The 19,294-nt window shown below is 35.8% G+C and overlaps 1 protein-coding gene across 2 annotated transcripts; it reads right to left on the reverse strand.

Annotated features, from left to right (window-relative positions):
• Positions 1 to 3,531: 3,531 nt before the first annotated feature.
• Positions 3,532 to 7,712, reverse strand: LOC113321982 (serine/arginine-rich SC35-like splicing factor SCL33). Of its 2 annotated transcripts, none has more exons than XM_026569977.1 (6): positions 7,630 to 7,712; positions 6,853 to 7,022; positions 5,928 to 6,005; positions 5,107 to 5,271; positions 4,244 to 4,384; positions 3,532 to 4,163 (listed from the first exon to the last, which is right to left on the reverse strand). In XM_026569977.1, exons 2-6 carry the CDS (start codon positions 7,002 to 7,004, stop codon positions 4,013 to 4,015), a joined length of 687 nt encoding a protein of 228 aa, XP_026425762.1. In that variant the 5' UTR covers positions 7,005 to 7,022; positions 7,630 to 7,712; the 3' UTR covers positions 3,532 to 4,012. The 2 variants fall into 2 exon arrangements, with proteins under 2 accessions (XP_026425762.1, XP_026425761.1); XM_026569976.1 differs by having other exon boundaries at positions 7,534 to 7,657.
• Positions 7,713 to 19,294: the final 11,582 nt, after the last annotated feature.

Raw genomic sequence — 19,294 nt, forward strand, 5'->3', positions numbered from 1 at the left:
TCTAGCTACCCCTTTTCAGATTACACTAAAATCACAATCTTTATTTTATAGGTCCGATTTTTGGGAACCTCAATTCCTAATTGGAACAAGTACCTTATGTCAAAATTGAAAAATTCTATGGCTCGAATCTTTATGCATTATATGGTGGCGAGATCATTCTAAACAACAGTATGAACACGATACCAAGGAAAACTCGTAAAAATACCTCTTTAACAAAAAAATATAAATATTATATTACTTTATTGCATTGGAGAGGACTCTGTTTGTGCTATGGACTTCTAATTTTCCTGTCAAGGATCTTTGGTTTTTGCACTATATTCTTGGTTTGGAGGTCAAGCCTTATTCTGCTAGTCTCTTTATTTATTTCTTTCTTTCTAAGATTAGATATGTTTTTTCTTTACTCAATAGAAACGATATGTTTGGTGCAAAACTATGTTTTTCTCCTTTAGCTGCTCATACTCAGGTTAATCATGATGGTCCTTTGCTTGCCAATCTTACAGAGTTCAGATCTTATATAGGTTCTCTGAATTATTTAACGTGGAGTATACCCGAGATTTATTTGTTGTCATCCAGGTGTGTCAGCATACTATTACCTATTTTACGACACCTAAAAGGATTTTAAGATACCTTAAAGGTACAACTCATCATGGTATGTGTTTCACCAAAAGCCCTCTAGTTCTTAATGGTTTCTCAAATATTGATTGGGATGGTGATGCTAATAATGACAAGTTTACTTTAGGGTTTTACATCTAAATTCATTTCAATGCAGTTTCACGATCTGCTAAGAAACATGTTATTACCTTTATATCATACATAAGATATAAATATGAAGTTTTAGTTATTATTGCAACTGAAATAGCGTGAATATGTCAGCTTCTTAAGGATTTTTTCTTTAAAAAAAAACAAAAAAAAAAAACAAGGGCTATGGGATAGGATATTAAAACATCCTATCTTTTTCAAAATGGAGTAAACAGGAACCAAGAGGGTGTTCTTGCCAGTGATTGAGTATCTTTACATGTCATATTTGAGGGTATCCCAAAAAGAATTTGGGGCGACTAATAAAACAAAATAGGGTTACTAAGAATTAATATCAACACGCCCCTTATCCATTTCTTTTTCATGGTGTCTAATCTACCCTCGCTTAATTATTGTTGATGTTGATTATATTAGTGTTAGAAATATCATTTGAGCTATAGTTTTAAAAAGAAATAAAAAACGTGTTAGAAAAGAAGAAGAAGAAGTTTGGAAAAACTAGGGTTACTTAAAATCAATAACAAAAACGGATGATATCAAGAAGAAGATGGGAATCATCATGAAGAATATCATGTTGAAGGTTCAATAACGATTAGAGATGACGACTGAATGCATTCAGTGCCATTAACGTCTCGGAGTCGGTAGATAATAAAGTACGTTATCTACTGATTATACTCTTTTGTTCCAAAAGAGAAATACAATCGGTAGTTTCGATAACATAGACTACTACCGATTATGCCAAAAAAAATGATTTTTTTCCCCAATTTTGAATTTCTCTATTTTCATAATCGGTAATTTCGTGAAGTTCACTATCTACCGATTCTGATTGTAGCCACAATTTTTTTTCAAAACTAATAAAACTTCGAATTTTTCTACTTTCATAATCGGTAGTTTCGTGATGTTCTTTATCTAATGTTTGTGATAGTAGTCCGAAATATAAATTTAGCAAAATAAAATTTCAGATTTCTCTACTTTCGCAATCGGTAGTTTGATGTATTATTTTAGTATTAGACGTAGAGTCTATTTGTTTGAGCCTTGGATGTTTTCTTTATAGTTCTCAATGTTTGGCATTCAAGTCTCCTTTCTTCTAGGGTTAGGAAAATCATAGTGACCAAGTTTCCTCCTATTAGAAATCCTAAACGCTTCCAAGAAGTCTCTCTTGGCTTTCCAGTCTCGTTTCTCATCTTTCTCTCGATTGAAATATCCCCAAAACTCAATTTTTTTGTACCCAAAAGTGCCATAATGGTAGGCTCGATATCCATCATATTTACCGATTGTAAGACCTCTAAATGGACTTTTTCTGTGTCCGAAACTTCCTATAATCGGTAGGCTCGGGTTCCCTATTATCTATAGATTGTTTGATGTGTTTTCGCTCTTTATTTCGGCTATTTTGCCTGCAACTTCTTCGTCAGAACTAGGAATGACCTCATTCTTTTTGCGTTCAGTCCATATTTGAATTCTCTGCAAGATGATCATAAGAACTCCTGGATTTCAATGAGCTGAATTTGGTCTTTGGCTCTTCTTCATCAATAACACTTCACTTCGTTGCTTCTTTTAGCACTTTGTATTATAGCTATAACAAGTATGAATTTGACACTCTAAACATGTAAGTTAAGCACTTATAATAGTTTCATGATGTTCATTATCTAATGCAATAGTTGCCACAACTTTTATTTGATGTCAAAACTAATAAAATTTCGAATTTCTCTACTTTTACAATCGGTAGTTTCATGACGCTCATTATCTATCAATTGTGATACTTGCCCCAAATTATTTTTTCTCAAAACTAATGAAACTTCAAAATTCTCCACTTTCACATTCGATAGTTTAGCAAATTAGATGTCTACCGATTATGTCTAAATTTGGGTATAAAAACTCAAAATACGAAAAATAATTGGTAGATAAGTATCAATAATATCTACCGATTAAGATCGCTGAGGAATGAAGAATACAGTCATAATCGGTTGATAAAACCAATACGAAACTACCGATTATGAACTGTTACAGAAAACCTTAGAACCTTTTTTGGCCAACTCATTTATTTAAAGCAATAAAAATTCAAAAAATGATAGAATCTCAACCTATTGGTTTAGGGAAGTAGGGGTTTGAACCCCGTAATTGCCAGAATCCACTCCAATTTAAGGAGTTTGGAAGTAGTTTAGGGACCACTAGTTTATGGTGTCAAAAAAAAAGAGCTCGGTGGATAATTATATTGTTAGAAATTGTATCCAAAAAATAATCGATGATTTGGTTTAAGTTGTTGATTAACAATGATGATTTCATTATGAAAATAAAATGAATTGGTTATGAATTGAACAGGAGAAGAAAAAGAAATAAAATGAATTGATTACGGATGATGATTTCCTCTGATTTAGTCGGTAGACAAAAGAAATAAAGAAGAAGAGCTACAATTGAAATGGGAATGAATGATTTATTTCATTACTGAAAGGGCATATAGGGTATTTAATTAACTACTAGGACATCCCATGGATGGGTATACAGAAGGGAACATTATTTGAATACCCTTCAAAATCCTCCTCTTAAATATATCCGTATCTTCTGAAAAGTGAAAGCAACTAGCACAAATTGTTTCCAGAAATTGAAAAGATGGAAACAATTTTCTCAAAATGACTCCAAAAAAATGGAGGGTATTTATAACATTCCTAGTTGAAGTGTAATCCCAAACTCCTGTTCGCCCTAAAAAGCGCTAGGTATTTTTACGGGGTAGAGCAAAGGATATATAAAGAGACTAGAACCCAAGGTAGGCGGCACACCAAGTGGTTTTCACATTTTTAAGGGGAATAGCTCCCAATGCTCATATAAATTTCCGGCATGTGTGTGATTTTTTCTGGAGATCAAACACTGTTCTGGAACACGTCCTCACATCTTTCTGACCAAATACACCAAATCATCTCTTTTGTTCTTGTCCCTCTAGTAATCTAAAATTGGATTTGGTAAAAGAGTAAATCAGGTGTTGATACTCCTCTGTCCGTGCAAGGAGAACGGAGGAAAAATGGAACACGAAAACTCAATTTATGTCGACTGTTACTCCTAACATCTAACTTAGTTTTTATCAGTTTTGACATTGTAGTTGGGTACATCCATGGAAACTTAGAAATTTGGGGGCCCCACAATTTGAGGCTCTAGACGATGGCCAAGCCTATAACACCTCTGCATAGACTTCAGTGAAATGATCAACAAACTTGAGTCACAATGAACCATTCACACCTAAAACTTCAAGAGCATGCAACACTCCTTTTTACTGGCTAGATGACAATGATCTTTCTCTGTGTGCCCTCGCATAGTTTTCAGGCGTTCGGCTCCTACTTCGACCAACTGGCCCTCTTTCATGAGGTGAACGAGAGTAGGATGACTCTCGTCTGTACCTTCTCTCGTCAGGCGAATATGACCTGTTCAGTTAAGAGGTTAGGGTTAGATGTGTCACAATGCATTTCTTGTCAGGTAAACACAACAAAAGCGTAGTTTTTACCTTGAGTAACGCCCTGGCCTTGGAGAGCAGGGATAATAACCTGGGCTCCTAGACCGATATCGTTCCTGGCGTGGCGACCGAGAATAACGTGGGGAGTGTGAGTGCCGAGCGGGGGATCGTCGCCTATCATATGACCGACCCCTGAAAAAAAAGATCATCAACGAATTATAAGAATTTAAAAGTTACATTTCCTAATGCATGTGTCTCTAGAGTTACATAAACAATACCAAACTCAGAACACATCTCGACCCGATCCCAAAGACAGATCCACAATCCAATAAACAATGATATAATCACGACACATAAATCCAAATAATAACTGAAGGATAGTAGAAGCACGGACTTGATGTTTCTCTAGACTGGGGTCACACCTTATATGTAAGAATCTGCTGAAATAATATCTACACCAAAATCCAGCCAGGATTCCACCACAAAATGGCTGCTCTGAACGTTGGGAGCAAGTCCCAAAATCAGAGTCTATAAACAGTACTTCCAAAATTCTTAACTTTCAACATCTAACTCTCCAATCTTTTCTCCTTTCAAAACTTCCAAAAAATCCAAACTTTTCCTTCCTTACCTCAATAATTCAAATTTGAGTAAAGCGGATAATTTTTGACAACTCTTAGTCTTTATAAGCTAAACCAATTTCAGGTCCTGAATACTACATAGCAACCAACTCTATAAAAATGTACTGTGGCTAAAGAGAATCGTAGAAATAATAATATGTTTTTTTATGATCGATCAGCAGCGGGAATTGAACCCGCAACCTATAGGTTGGGAGTCCAACACCTGGCTAACTGGGCTAATGCCAGTTGGTTTATAAATAATGATATGGCCTAAAGAAAGATAAAAGGCGACATTACCTCACTCGCTCTCTTGCCCTCATGTCAGACGGCTTCTTTCTGTTCTCCTCAGCAAATACAACTGTCAGCTCTCGCCCATGAAGAATTTGACCGTCCATCTGATATTTGGCTTCAGCAGCATCAGCAGGATCTATATACTGGACAAAACCAAAGCCACGTGGATCCCTGAAAAACAAGACTTAACTGTCAAAAAAGGAAGGGAAACAAGCAGCCTGTGAATAATTCGGGAGTGTTCTAGTACACCAAATATTCGTGCCAGCTGTCGAGATAATATCCATCACAAGCCATGATAAGTACAGAAATTTTCAGTACTTCATAAAATTCAAGTAAAGGTAGCACTTTGGCTGCTGACCTTGCATGTGTCTAGTATAAAGATGACTTGAAGTTCTTCAAGGCTTTTAACATTCTTCAAATGTAACAAAACCTCTTTTTCTTCCCATCCCCACACACATTAACATCATCTTCAACATAACTATGCTTCAAAAAAAAAATCTTCAACAGAACTCTTATTACTTGATATCTTCATAACCTTATTAGATCCACTGCTAAATTCTTAGTAACAATTTTAGAAAAGCAAAGAAATAGTGGATGCTAAAGGAAAGAACAGGGAGAAAAACGGAGCTAATATTGAATCAGAGAAATTCAGCCCCTCCTATATTTTTCCTTTTTAACATGCAGTCACAAGCATTGTTACTAAATATCATTACTACACTTGATTAACAATTAAGGTACTTAACTAAGTATAAAAAATAAAATTAGATTGCTGTCCTCTTTGTAGTTCAATAACTCCGAAGAATTGAAAATAGCAGAGATCCGCTTACCCTGAGTAGTAATCTCGTGGCAGATAAATGTCCTTAAGAGGACCAAATTGGCCAAATGGCCTACGGAGGTCTTCCGGTCTGCATCCAGATAAACCGAACTATAAAAGTTAGTGGAATGAAATTATTGAGTAATTAGCATTCTATTGGGGGGATTACTACACACAATCCACTACCCATGTGTCATAACATAAATGTCCGACCCATTTCACACTAGTAGGATAGAAAAGTTCAACAAAGGAATGAGAAAGAAAGAAATCCAGAAATCAGATGCATTCCTTAAACCTAAAACTTCCAGGGCCTTATAAAAACAAATTGCACTCAGAAAGAGGGTTGCATCATTCACCGGGAGAATTAATAATATGTATAACAATTGAACTTAGGTTTCAACCAGACCTTATAATTACCATGCCCACACTCAATCTTCATACAGTACAGCTGTTCTTGAGGAGTGTCCTCCTGTGATAGTGGTATACCTAACTATTCCTAGAACATGTGGTACTATACCACATTAAACTAGAGTAATTTTACAACATAGGAAGAATTAAAATTAACCGTTGACTATAGCATGCTCAATATTGTAAATTCAAAAAGAGAGAGCATAGATTACGATAAGAATCTAATGTAACAAAACTAATCTTTTTAAGTCCAATCCTTCAAACAAAATATTAATACAACGATTTAACTCCTACTGGGATTGCAGTAAAGAAGATGCTTGTGCAAGAACTTATGACATTAAACTTTATTTAGTACAAAGAGATGAAGAATTTGTATCTGCCTCCTATCCAAGTATCAGAGTAGTACTTGTAAACATGTAAAAAGGAACTTTACCGGCTACCCCGCTTGATCAAGATTCAAGGCTTTTGTGCTATCACATATATATAAATGAACGTAAATTAAAATAACAGACAGTAGTTGAAAATCTTACCTACAATCCCGTCGCAAATTGCGAACTAAAAGACTGGTAGGAAGATCTCTACTACGAGCTGCATAACGACCTCTAGGGCTAGGGCTCCGAACTCTTCTACCATAACCTCCCCTTGGAGGTGAGGGACTGTAACTGTAGCTTCTTCCCCTCATTTGTATACACAATGCAACCTATTCCCAAACAACAAAACACCAAAACGGCAAAATTTATTAAGTACACAAAATCAATAAACTTAACACCGTGTACAAGATACAGGAAAGAACATTTACTTAAAACTAAATTTATGCTGTCATCAATAATTTACTAATGCTTCAGAAAAAAAAAACAAAAAAAAAAATCTACTTTCGTTCTTCCATCCTTCAAAGATAAAATATCAAACGCAAGAAATTCAAAGGGATAATCTGCGCAAATATATCTAATTATTTATGCATCAAAAAAAAAATCTAATTTTTTTTTGAAGCAAAAAACAATACAAATTTTTTAGTTGTTAATTTTAATTAACTGAATTGAATACTCAAATAGAATCACACTAAACAAGTATAAAAAGATCTGCATATACAATATAGCTCCTTGATGATATATAAAATAAGTTATTCCCATGTAAATCAGTTATGAAACATAAATCCAACGATCACTCAACGCGATCAAATCAAAATTACATATCCAAAAAGAACATACAACCTCTGATGGTAAAACGGAGATCAACATAAGATACAATGCACCGAAATCGATCATAACACCCTAATCTGAAATATGAAATATTGAGCTCTGAATTACCTCGATGATATTTGCTTTGGATAAAATTTCTGTCGTCTTATGTTTCTTTCCTCCTCATTAAAAAGCAATCCCTTCTCTTCCAGAAACTTCCCAACGCCTAAATATTCGACACGCAATCGTCTTTGTGTAGCCTCGTTAAATTGGGTGAAGGAAACCCACGTTAAATTTTGGGCAGATCCTAACAATTTTTGGGTGGGTTTTGTTTTCCAAAATGTTACATGTACCGTGAAATGGTACTTTGGTTTGCACCTTGTGAGATTAAAAGCTGGCCCATTTGAACCCTTTCTAATTCCGATGCAGAGAAGCGCTGCCGGAGCCGCACAATCTCCTCTTGGGACACATTGCGGGAGAAAAGCTCGGTGTGTCTATCATCACCATTTTGTTTTACATTCGAGGCGATAAGTACACACGTGTCCATTAAGAGGAAAAGATTGGATCCCTTTATCACCACAGTTACAACAAGCATTATGAACCTGGTGCTTCTAGTTAGCTATGACCGATCCGGCAAGTGAGTATAATGATTGTGCATTACATGGTTACAGTCCAAGTCAGTGTCCGACAATGATTGCACGATACTGCATGGACTGTCAAGTGCTAAATATGGCGTAAACTTGCAAGGCCAGTGAAGCGCAAAGGTATCGTTATACTGTAAAGACATTTGGCTAAGTAATGAAGCTTATTGGCCGACACAATGAGGCTTCGTTGAGGGAAAGGCTGTAGTGATCTACACTATAAATTAGCACAGAAACATCTCTGAATCTCTAAGGATAGAGATTGGATTGGGGAGAACAGAAATTTGGGAGAAAAAACATAGTTTTTCTTATTATTTTTCATAAGAACATCAATCTGCAGAACTGAGAATATAAAGACTACCCTAAGACAGCAGAACGTGTGACTCACACAATGACTACTAAACATGGTTAACAATGGCTCATTATGGGATAATGACCACCAGCCCATTCAGATATCCCATAGTAATGGGTCAGCCCTTAACAACTCTGGAAATGTGCGAAAAGGTTCATGACAAACCCTACTCCTTCAAATCATCTTTATCCTCAAGGATGGAGGATATAACAAATAAGTTGAGCTCTTGATGGAATTCATAGCAACGACAACTTCTTCTCATCAGCATAAGAGTCGAGTCCTTCAAAAAATTTAGCTTCAAGGCCCAGATTAGACTGAGCTCAAACCTCAATCTTGGAATTTCAGTAAGCAAACCAATTTTCTTCATCTTCACTGCTGGTACATCTTAGTAGCAATGCAGCCGACTGTATAAGCATATTCTAACACCATGAACAAAATTAAATCATAGGCAAGATAAAAAGTAATCACAAACATCTTCGTATCATCGTTTGTGATTCCACAATATCTTTTTTCGCTGCGTCAATTAAGACTATTGTGAGGTGATTGATAATACTAGGTTGTTCTTCGGGAATATAAGTCTGGATTATCAATTGGTTCTTGTTCACCTTGATTTATCAAAATACAGAACAAAACTCATAGGTATATTCTTGGGAGACGGATTTATCTATTATCGTAGACTTTTCTGTGTACAGGTTTGTTTAAAGTCTTCGACTTTGGGTCGTAGCAACTCTTAGTTGTGAGTGAGATCAGCTAAGGGAATCAAGTACGTAGTATCATGCTGGGATCAGAGACGTAGGATCATAACTGTACCTTGGATCAGTGTGAGATTGGTTGGGGTTCAACTACAGTCCAGACCAAAGTTAGTTTGGAGTAGGCTAGTGTCTGTAGCGGCTTAATACAGTGTGTGTTCAATCTGGACTAGGTCCCGGGATTTTTCTGCATTTGTGGTTTCCTCGTTAACAAAATTCTGGTGTTTGTGTTATTTATTTTCCGCATTATATTTTTTCATATAATTGAAATATCACAGGTTGTGCGTTGTTCAATCAATTAGAATATCTGAACTTTTGGTTGTTGATTTAAATTGATTGACACTTGGATATTGGTCATTGGTACCGTCCAAGTTATCTCTCTTTGATAAAGACTCGCAGATTTCTATTTGCTTGAGTATAGATCAAATCGAGAGATTGAGATACAAAACTCTTTGATGTACTTTTATCTAGATTGAGTCTGACTGTCTAGTTGATTCTCTAGAAAGTATATTGGAGTTTGTCCATACAGATTGCTAAGTGAAAGATTGGGTGTGGTTGTTAGACCCCCGCTTTTTCATAAACATTTATAAAATAAGGAATAAAATCCGTGGCTATAATGTTCATGAATTGATTCGAGTGAATCAAACCGATTTTGCCTCAATTGTGTTCTTGTATACTTCTATGAGAATATAGAAATTGAACAACTCTTTAACTAGTTTCACTTGAGTCATTTAAACTAGTTATGGTTAAGATGAACAAGGTTGATATGAGAGTGATCATATGGCTAACCTCGGGTAATTATTATTGAACCAACATAGTGTACACGTTTAGGTAGGGTTACATAAACCTAAATGAGGCTACACTTCATTTGCGTGTAACAAGCTTAGTTCGATCTAACGTTTGAAAGATATTATCTTGGTTGAATCAGGTTTTTAATCTAACAGTGAATATTGAATCCACAGTTACCAAGGTAACTTAGATTGCAAACCTTGATATGAAAACTATATATAGGAGAACTCTAGCAACTGGGAAAGCTAATCTCCACACTTCTGTGTGTTACTAGTTGCATAAACTAGAGTCGATTCTCCTTAAACTTAGGTTTCTATCGAGACCCTGTAGGTTAACGACTTGAAGACTTCATTGAGATTGTGAATCCCGACCCAACTATTTTCTTTGTAGTTGCGTGATTTGATCTTGTTGTTTCTATCGTGTTGAGTACAATTGAAATAATTGGCTCGAGATTAATATCTCCGATAGGCAAGACAAAAAGTAATCACAAACACCTTCGCTTCATCGTTTGTGATTCCACGATATCTTGTTTCGCTATTCGATTAAGATTATTGTGAGGTGATTGATAATACTAGGCTGTCCTTCGGGAATATAAGATCGGTTTATCAATTGGTTCCTGTTCACCTTGATTTATCAAAAGACGAAACAAAAACTCTTGGGTATTTCTGTGGGAGACAAATTTATTAATTCTATAGACTTTTTTGTGTGAGACATATTTGTTTATCAAGTCTTCGAGTTTGGGTCGTAGCAACTCTTGGTTGTGGGTGAGATCAGCTAAGGGAATCAAGAGCGTAGTATCCTGCTGGGATCAGAGACGTAAGGAACACAACTATACCTTGAATAAGTGTGAGATTGATTAGGGTTTAACTACAGTCCAGTCCGAAGTTCATTGGTAGTAGGCTAGTGTATGTAGCGGCTTAATACAGTACGGTGTTCAAATTGGACTAGGTCCCGGGGTTTTTCTGCATTTGCGGTTTTCCTGTTAAAAAAATTCTGGTGTCTGTGTTATTTCTTTTCTGCATTATATTTTGTTATATAATTGAAATATCACAGGTTCTGCGTTGTATCGATCAATTAGGAAATCCAACCTTTGGTTGTTGATTGAGATTAATTGATCCTTGAACATTGGTCTTTGGTACCGTTCAAGTTTACTTCTCTTATATTCAATCGGGCTCGCAAATTTCTATTTGCTGATTGCAGATTGAATTAAGATATAGAGATATAAACTCTTGTATATACTTTTCTCTAGATTTAGTCTGACTGTCTAGTGATTCCATAGAAAGTATATTGGAGTAAGTCCTCTCAGATTGCCAAACGAATTGTTGGGTGTGGTTGTTGTACCACCGCATTTTCAATTGGTATCAGAGCACACAAACACATTACAGACCTTATAAGTCTGTGTTTGTAGTGATATGATATGGACAGAAGTGTTATCTCTGATAAACGCATCGCCAGAAATAAAAGTCATGTTTCTATAAAGTCTATTAAAGAGAAAGATTTTTCAATCTCGAATATAGATGAACCCAGTGTTCCCATGAAACAGACTTGCATTGACAAGTGTTTCACCGATTACCTTACTGACGAGTCTGACTCTGAAGTTGAAAGGAATGCATCCAAGTGAATGCAGTGATTCTAAAACTTGTTAGAATGGAGGCTGATAGTCTCAATCAGTTGAAGCGCAAAGTCAATGTTCTTGTTGGTATGGTAAATGAGCGTGACTCTCTCTAAAAGTACTACGTGAGGAAAACGCCTCTGTCTGTCCTTCACAGACTTTGCATGAGGGAAAACTCAAATAGGATGCTTTGGAAACTGACCTTCTTTTTAGTAAACTCTCTATTCAAGAATGTTCCAAAGAGTCCACTATACCAATTGCTTCTGATTTAACTGGAAAAATTTCTGGTTCAGAAGCAAAATCAAAATCCCTTCATGTTGAAAAAGATGTTCCCTTGTCTTCCTCTAATCAAGGAATGTCCACATCACATGGAAGGAAGAATCCTCCCAACGATGGTATTAAGACTGTGTTGTCTAATCACTAAGGTGATCAGAAAGTGTGTCTCTTTTGTGATTCAAAAGGGCTTAGTGAACAAAATAGGAATCCTTGGTTGAATGACAATTCTACTATCCGTCTTCAACACACCTTAGATTTAATTCTCAAAGGTGTAATTGGCATACATATGTCTAAACCAATTGGTTTTAGTATACACCATGTGTGCCCCTCCAGGAAAGTCAGTTCAATGTGTTCCTCAAATATTCAAATGCGAAACAGTCTTCCAAACCATTTCGTCGAAGAAGAACTCATGGATATTCTTAAGTTAAGAAGGGAGATTACGTTGTTGATGATGTGAAAAAGGTACCAGAAGAAGGAACCAATAAAGAGATGGAAAGAAACCTAAAAAGGATAATTGAAGGATATTAAGATATTATCAAAAGGCTGTCAATTCCCTCTGGTTGAAATTATTCAGGTAAGAATCAACGCTTTGCGTCATATTTTGATGATAGTAAATTTTATGATAACTTTTCACATCATAATGGTTTTCCACCCAAAGATCGGGAAAAAGAGGTTTAACCGAAAACAACGTTTATTTGATGAGCTCAAGGCTCACACTTATGCAAATTAATCACAATGTTTAAACCTCACTCTCAATAAAAATCCTAACAGAGTGAGACTTATTCAGGTATACTTGATGGCAAAATATCTCTCTGATTCTCTATGCTATCCTCTTATCGTTTTTAGCTGGATGATCATTCACAAACATTTCTGCTTAAGTATTTGTGTTTTGTTTTATTAATCTTAAATATTTTTGCTGTGTCAAAATTTCTACTCTTGCTCTAAAATTGTTCTCCTGTAAGAGTACTATTTTTATTGAGCTAAGATCTGTGAGTTTTCTCATATAGGCAAACATTATCGCTGAATAGTCATCTTAATTGAGTTTTTCTCGTATTGTATCGTTTTTTAAATAATGTGCCAAGTTTTTGTTCGTACGGGTATCCTTGTTACATGTCACGAACCGGCTTTGGAAACCCTAACCTCTGGGTTTATGTGATACCGTTTAAATACCAAACCCAACTTTTGAAAAGTATGCATACTCCAGACTACTTTTTCTGTCAAGAATGACAGCACCTTCGGGAACTTGTAATTTCCCAAGAGGTTTTCTTGATAAGGGTTTTGATCTCACACTCAAAGAGGATGAGAAAGGAACTCTCGTGGAAGTTGATGCCACGTTTCTCAATATCCTAATAACTTTTCTGATATTGAGGATGATGAAGAGATTTCTATTGAAGTTGTTCAAAACTTTATCAATCAGTTTAATGATGCAAAGCTGCTGCTTGTTAACACTTTGAAAGATCCAGATGTGTTAAGAAATGATTTGATAAAAGTCAACTCCGATCTTTCTTTAATGAAGACACTACTTAAGGATCGTCTCAACGTTGTGTCTGAAGATACGGTTAATTCCGTCTGTCACAAGCTTGTAGGTCTTGGAACCAGTGAAGTCTCCGCACCGGAACTCTGATTATCGCTTATGGTCTCTCTGTGTTTTTAGAGTTGTTTTTAAATTTTTCTAGGAAACTTCTTATGAGAATTTTATTGTTGTATTTTTTAAAAAGGATAACTAGGGTTTGGAATAGTCATTATTGTGAGTACACATTGCTATGTCCAACGTTTTCATCTCCAATGTTTTTAGATTTATTTATTTAAATTCTAAGTTATTTGGAAGATGATTTTTGCAGTATAAATATGTATGGTTTTATAGATTGCAAATTGTTATGAGATATGTTGTTTACGTCCATGATCCTTGACTGTCCCATACTTGTTCAAAAGTTATCTATATTATGTCGATATGAAAGTATTGATAAAAGATAGAATGAACTTTTGAATACAAAAGTTAAGCCTTTTGTGTCATTATTTTGATGGGAGAAATGATGAACTTTTGTTTACAAATATTAAGTCTATTATATGTCATTATGCAAATAGTGATGAAAATAGAATGAATCTTTGTTTATTCGGCAGTATTGGTCTTTCCCTGATCCACATCTTTGTGCATATACTGTGTTGCTCCGTAAGTTCTCTTATGTTGAGCATGTCCAATTGAATTGATCATTTTGTGGCTAATTCAATTGTGATTTTTAGATACAAATTCATGTTCTCATGAGATTTGATCATGTCCAAAGAAATCTTTCTTTTCTCATAAAAGTAAGGTCGCGCTTGTTGTTCTTTCAGGAAAGTCATTTTATGGGGAGAGTTCTTTTTGAACTTGTGCTTAATTGCCAAATCTTTGTGGGGAGTGCGGTTGTGGAATATTTTAGGAGTTATCTTGTATATTTATAAACTCCTTGATGAATGCATTTAGCTTCGGCTATATGATTGCATCTAAATAAGTTGGTATGTTATTCTCTTTTGGTCATGAAGTATCTCTATGAAAATTTCATGAGGATCCCACTATTTTTCATACCTTTGCCAATTTATATTGACAAAAAGGGGGAGAATTAATGTGTGGTTTTATATTACAAATACATATGGTTTACGGATCATTATGTAAGGGGGAGTGGTTTTCATGTCGAGATGAAGTATTGACTAAGGGGGAGTGATACATATCACCATAGTATTGTTGTCAAGGTTGTGATACAATTGAACTTTGATGTTGTGTGATGATACTATGGCACTGTATAAAAATGATTGGAATATTTTTTTCACGTTGTTATCACTACGGATCTTCAACAACTATGATGATGAGTTGAACACGTTTAGAATCATGGAGTACTTGGAAGTAACGAAAATTTCGAGTCGTGTTGAAGATGCCGAGGAGATTAAGCATTTGGATGAGAAGCTATAGAGTTTTGTTTATTTTGTAATCCATATGTATTGATAGTTTTGACACTAAAATTGACAAAGGGGGAGATTTTTAGAGCACTGCTCGGTCTAACTCGCATGCGTTGCTATCTGAAGCATGTTTGTCAATGTTAGTGATCAAAACTATATGTCTTGATTTCTAGTCTACTTATAGATATCTCAGACTAGGACATAGATTGTGTAGTTGTGCCTTAGACTTCACGGCGTTCATCATTTGAAGACGAAGAACTACTAAGGAGAGCTTGTGGAACTTCATCAACAAAAGGTATGTGGAGACTGAAACTCATCTATCACTTGGAAAGCCTATTTCTACTCTATCTCCTATATTGAGACATAAGTTGTATTACGATATAGTTTTCTATTATACATATTTGAGATTTCGAGCTGAGTTTAACTCGCTTACATATTTCTCGGAATATGTGTTGGCAAAGCTTTCGCTTCGACCAAGTTCATCTTATATTCTTGATGCAAGTCAAACGATGGTCATATGAAAATTGCCGAGTAACATCTTACATGGTTTGTGTGATACAATCATTTGGTGTAGACTTGGAATATCTCGTTATGATTATTTCAATAACTTGAAAATTGCTTTGATGCTAATAGTGTGTGAAAACAGATATTGTCATAGATTGTGTTAAAGGAGAATCGACTCTAGCTTATACAACTAGTATCACACATGAGGTGTGGGGATTAGGTTTTCTAGTTGCTAGAGTTCTCCTTTATATAATCTCCAAATCAGGGTTTGCAATTTAAGTTACCTTGGTAACATAGATTGTGTAGGCAAGATAGAAAGTAATCACAAACACCTTCGTCTCATCGTTTGTAATTCCAAAATATCTTGTTTCGCAAGTCGATTAAGATTATTGCGAGACCGATTGAATATAAGACAGATAACTGGAACGGTACCAAAGACCAATGTTCAAGGATCAATCAATTTCAATAAATGACCAAAGGTTGGATTTACCAATTGATCGATTCAACGCACAACCTGTGATATTTCAATTATATAACAAAATATAATACGGAAAAGAAATAACACAGACACCAGAAGTTTTGTTAACGAGTAAACTGCAAATGCAGAAAAACCTCGGGACCTAGTCCAGATTTGAACACCATACTGTATTAAGCCGCTACAGACACTAGCCTACTAAAAAGCTAACTTCGGTCTGGAATGTAGTTGAACCCAAATCAATCTCACACTGATTCAAGGTACAGTCGTGCTCCTTACGTCTCTGATCCCAGCAGGATACTACGCACTTGATTCCCTTAGCTGATCTCACCCACAACTAAGAGTTGCTACGACCCAAAGTCGGAGACTTGATAAAACAATATGTATCACACAGAAAAAGTCTTCCACAGATATACCTATGATTTGTTGTTCCATCTTTTGATAAATTAAGGTGCACAGGAACCAATCGATAACCCCGACTTATACTCCCGAAGAACAACCTAGAATTGTCAATCACCTCACAATAATCTTAATTGATTAACAAAACAAGATATTGTGGAATCACAAACGATGAGACGAAGATGTTTGTGACTACATTTATATCTTAATTCTTTATCGTCCCCGAACTCCTTGTTGTCAACAACCATGAGAACATATGGTTCGTGAAGAAAGGAGTCAATTCCAACAAACCTTCTAGGCTGATGATGTCGAACCAGGGCCTTATGAATTTCAAGAGTTCTCATAACAAAATCTTTTATTTGTTGAATCTCCTTCCTTTTTTCCTTCAACACTTCAAGAACACCAGAAAACTTCCGAGAGTTTGAAGGAACAACTCTTGGCTTCCTCACATTCCTTTTTTTTCTTTTCAAAGTTGGAGGTAACCAAGATCTTTATTTTTCCTTCATGATTGATGGCTTAACAATCATATTAACATCTTTTCCATCAGAAGACATGATGCTTGGAGTATCCATATGCGTACGAGTTTGTGAGAGGAATTCACAATTTAAACCCAACAAGCAGTCTTAAGATAAAAAGAGTTTCAGATAAGGAAATAGGACTGCAGGGTTACGAAACCTTTAAACATAAGTTCGTGCACGCACAACTCACAACCCTAAGAAGGGTCGAATTGTCGAGAATAACCCTCTTTTATTGATTGACCAGGGAATCCCTTTCCAATATCAATTAGATATGGAAGAATTACAAAACTTGCAACATGTAGCAAATCTTAAGAAAGAAAATCAAGAAAACAAAAAATTTCTTTTCCTAAAGCCTGAGGTGTGCACAATCTTGTTTCTTTTGATCAGGCAAATGAGACAAGATGCACCAAACAACACAATCAAGTTATCCTGCGGTGAACAACAATTTGTTCACCATAACCTTTTTGAAAGGAATTCTTTGAACCCTGCCTTTCAGAATGTTTAGACCATACTTTATTCTCTAGTGGTCTTGTCTTATCCTTGGAAACTAACTTCTTCAAAAAAGATAAAATCTTACATACCTCAGCGGGTTTTTTAACAAGTTTGAGCTTGTTTGCTAATCGATTCGCTCTTCGTTTAAGTTTGTTGACATACCTCATTTTTTGTTTGTACTTGAAACACTTTGAAAGTTCATGACCTTTGAGTGAACAGTACGAGCATGTCAACCTGGAATATAATTCAGACGCCCGAGATGTGCAGATGCTAGACACATAGTGGAACCTGAAAAATTAGACAAAGAGTTTCCAACGGAAAGGTCATTTTTTCTAGATTGGTTGAGTTCTCTTCTGAAAGAATATAAAGATTGAAGTATGTATTGCTACAATTATCAAAATCAATATTTTCACAAAGAAGCGCAACACTTGATTTTTCGTCTTCATTAGAATCATAGTGATCAGACATTTCATCAAGAGTTTTCGCAAGACCTTTGTTCCCAGTGTATTTTCTGCGGTTCAGACACTCATTTGCAAAATGACCAAAACCTTTACACTTAAAGCACTGTGGCATATCCTCGTCATCAGTCTCGTCAACATCCCTGGTTTTAGGAGGAACACGATTGTGAAGTTTAACTGACGACCTAGGTTTGTATCTTCAAAACCGTTTACTTCTTTTCAATAGAAGATCCCTAAACTGTCTTGTGATCATAGAGACTTATTTGTCAAGATATTCATCTGATGAATCAGTCTCAGAAAGATCATCCTCAGAGGCATAAACACTTTTACTTTTGTCAAGTAATTTAGTGTTCTTTTGTGCTTTGAAGGCAACATCCTTTCCTATTTTGGATGTATGCTCATGATCAAAGATCTTTAGCTTTCCAACCAACGTGTTTCTGGAAAGAGCATCAAGGTTATTTCCCTCAACGATGGCATGCTTCTTAGAATCGTATCTAGATGGCAGCGATCTGAGAATTTTCATCAGAATTTCCTTTTCAGGAATAGTCTTACCCAATGCAAAAGATGCATTAACAATTTCAGACACTTTGTGATTAAACTCATCAAATGACTCTTCATCTGCCATACGAAGGTTTTCACAATCGGAACATAAGTTTTGAAGCCTAGCTTACTTTTCAGATGTATTCGCTTCAAATACAGTTTCTAAGATATCCCAGGCTTCTTTAGACTCTGTGCAAGTAGTCACATGATGCTGAAGATCCGGGGTAATGGCATGTATTATAGCATTTAAGCCGTCAGATTTTGTTTCACAACAAGGATTTCTTCAGGACTATATCTACCAATATCCCTATGTATAGATACATCTCCTTCTGTATTCACCGGAGGATCATAGCTATTAACAACACATACTCGTGTTTGAAAATCACGATCTTCAAGAAAAGCACGCATAGGGATTTTCCACCACAAGTAGTTTGAGCCATCGAAGACTGGTGGTACGTTTATGGAGATAGAATTTTGTCCATATAGTAAGATCGCTACAAACACAGACTTATGAGGTCTTAAACATGTTTTCCTGCTCTGATACCATTTGAAAAAGCGGGGGTCTAACAACCTCACCCAATATTTCACTTATCAATCCAGATTTGAACACCACGCTGTATTAAGACGCTACATACACTAGCCTACTACAAAGTTAACTTCGGTCTGGAATATAGTTGAACCCTAATCAATCTCACACTTATTCAAGGTACATTCGTGCTCCTTACGTCTATGATCCCAGCAGGATACTACGCACTTGATTCCCTTAGCTGATCTCACCCACAACTAAGAGTTGCTACGACCCAAAGTCGGAGACTTGATAAACAAATCTGTATCACATAGAAAAGTCTACTGAATATATAAATCTGTATCCCATAGATATACCTACGAGTTTTTGTTACGTGTTTTGATAAATCAAGGTGAACAACAACCAATCGATAACCCGAACTTATATTCCTGAAGAACAGCCTAGAATTGTCAATCTCCTCACAATAATCTTAATCGATTAATGAAACAAGATATTGTGGAATCACAAACGATGAGATGAATATGTTTGTGAC

Source organism: Papaver somniferum, chromosome 11, assembly GCF_003573695.1.
Source record: "Papaver somniferum cultivar HN1 chromosome 11, ASM357369v1, whole genome shotgun sequence".
In the NCBI taxonomy this organism is placed as follows: Eukaryota; Viridiplantae; Streptophyta; class Magnoliopsida; order Ranunculales; family Papaveraceae; genus Papaver; species Papaver somniferum.

What these genes read in the sequence shown, in the direction of transcription:
- LOC113321982 (XM_026569976.1), bottom strand. Translation starts at nt 7,587, where the DNA reads ATGATCGATTTCGGTGCATTGTATCTTATGTTGATCTCCGTTTTACCA. An exon ending in AATTTGCGACGGGATTGTAG is followed by an intron (nt 6,006 to 6,852) that starts GTAAGATTTTCA and finishes ATCTGGATGCAG; the next exon opens with ACCGGAAGACCTCCGTAGGC. An exon ending in CCACGAGATTACTACTCAGG is followed by an intron (nt 5,272 to 5,927) that starts GTAAGCGGATCT and finishes CTTGTTTTTCAG; the next exon opens with GGATCCACGTGGCTTTGGTT.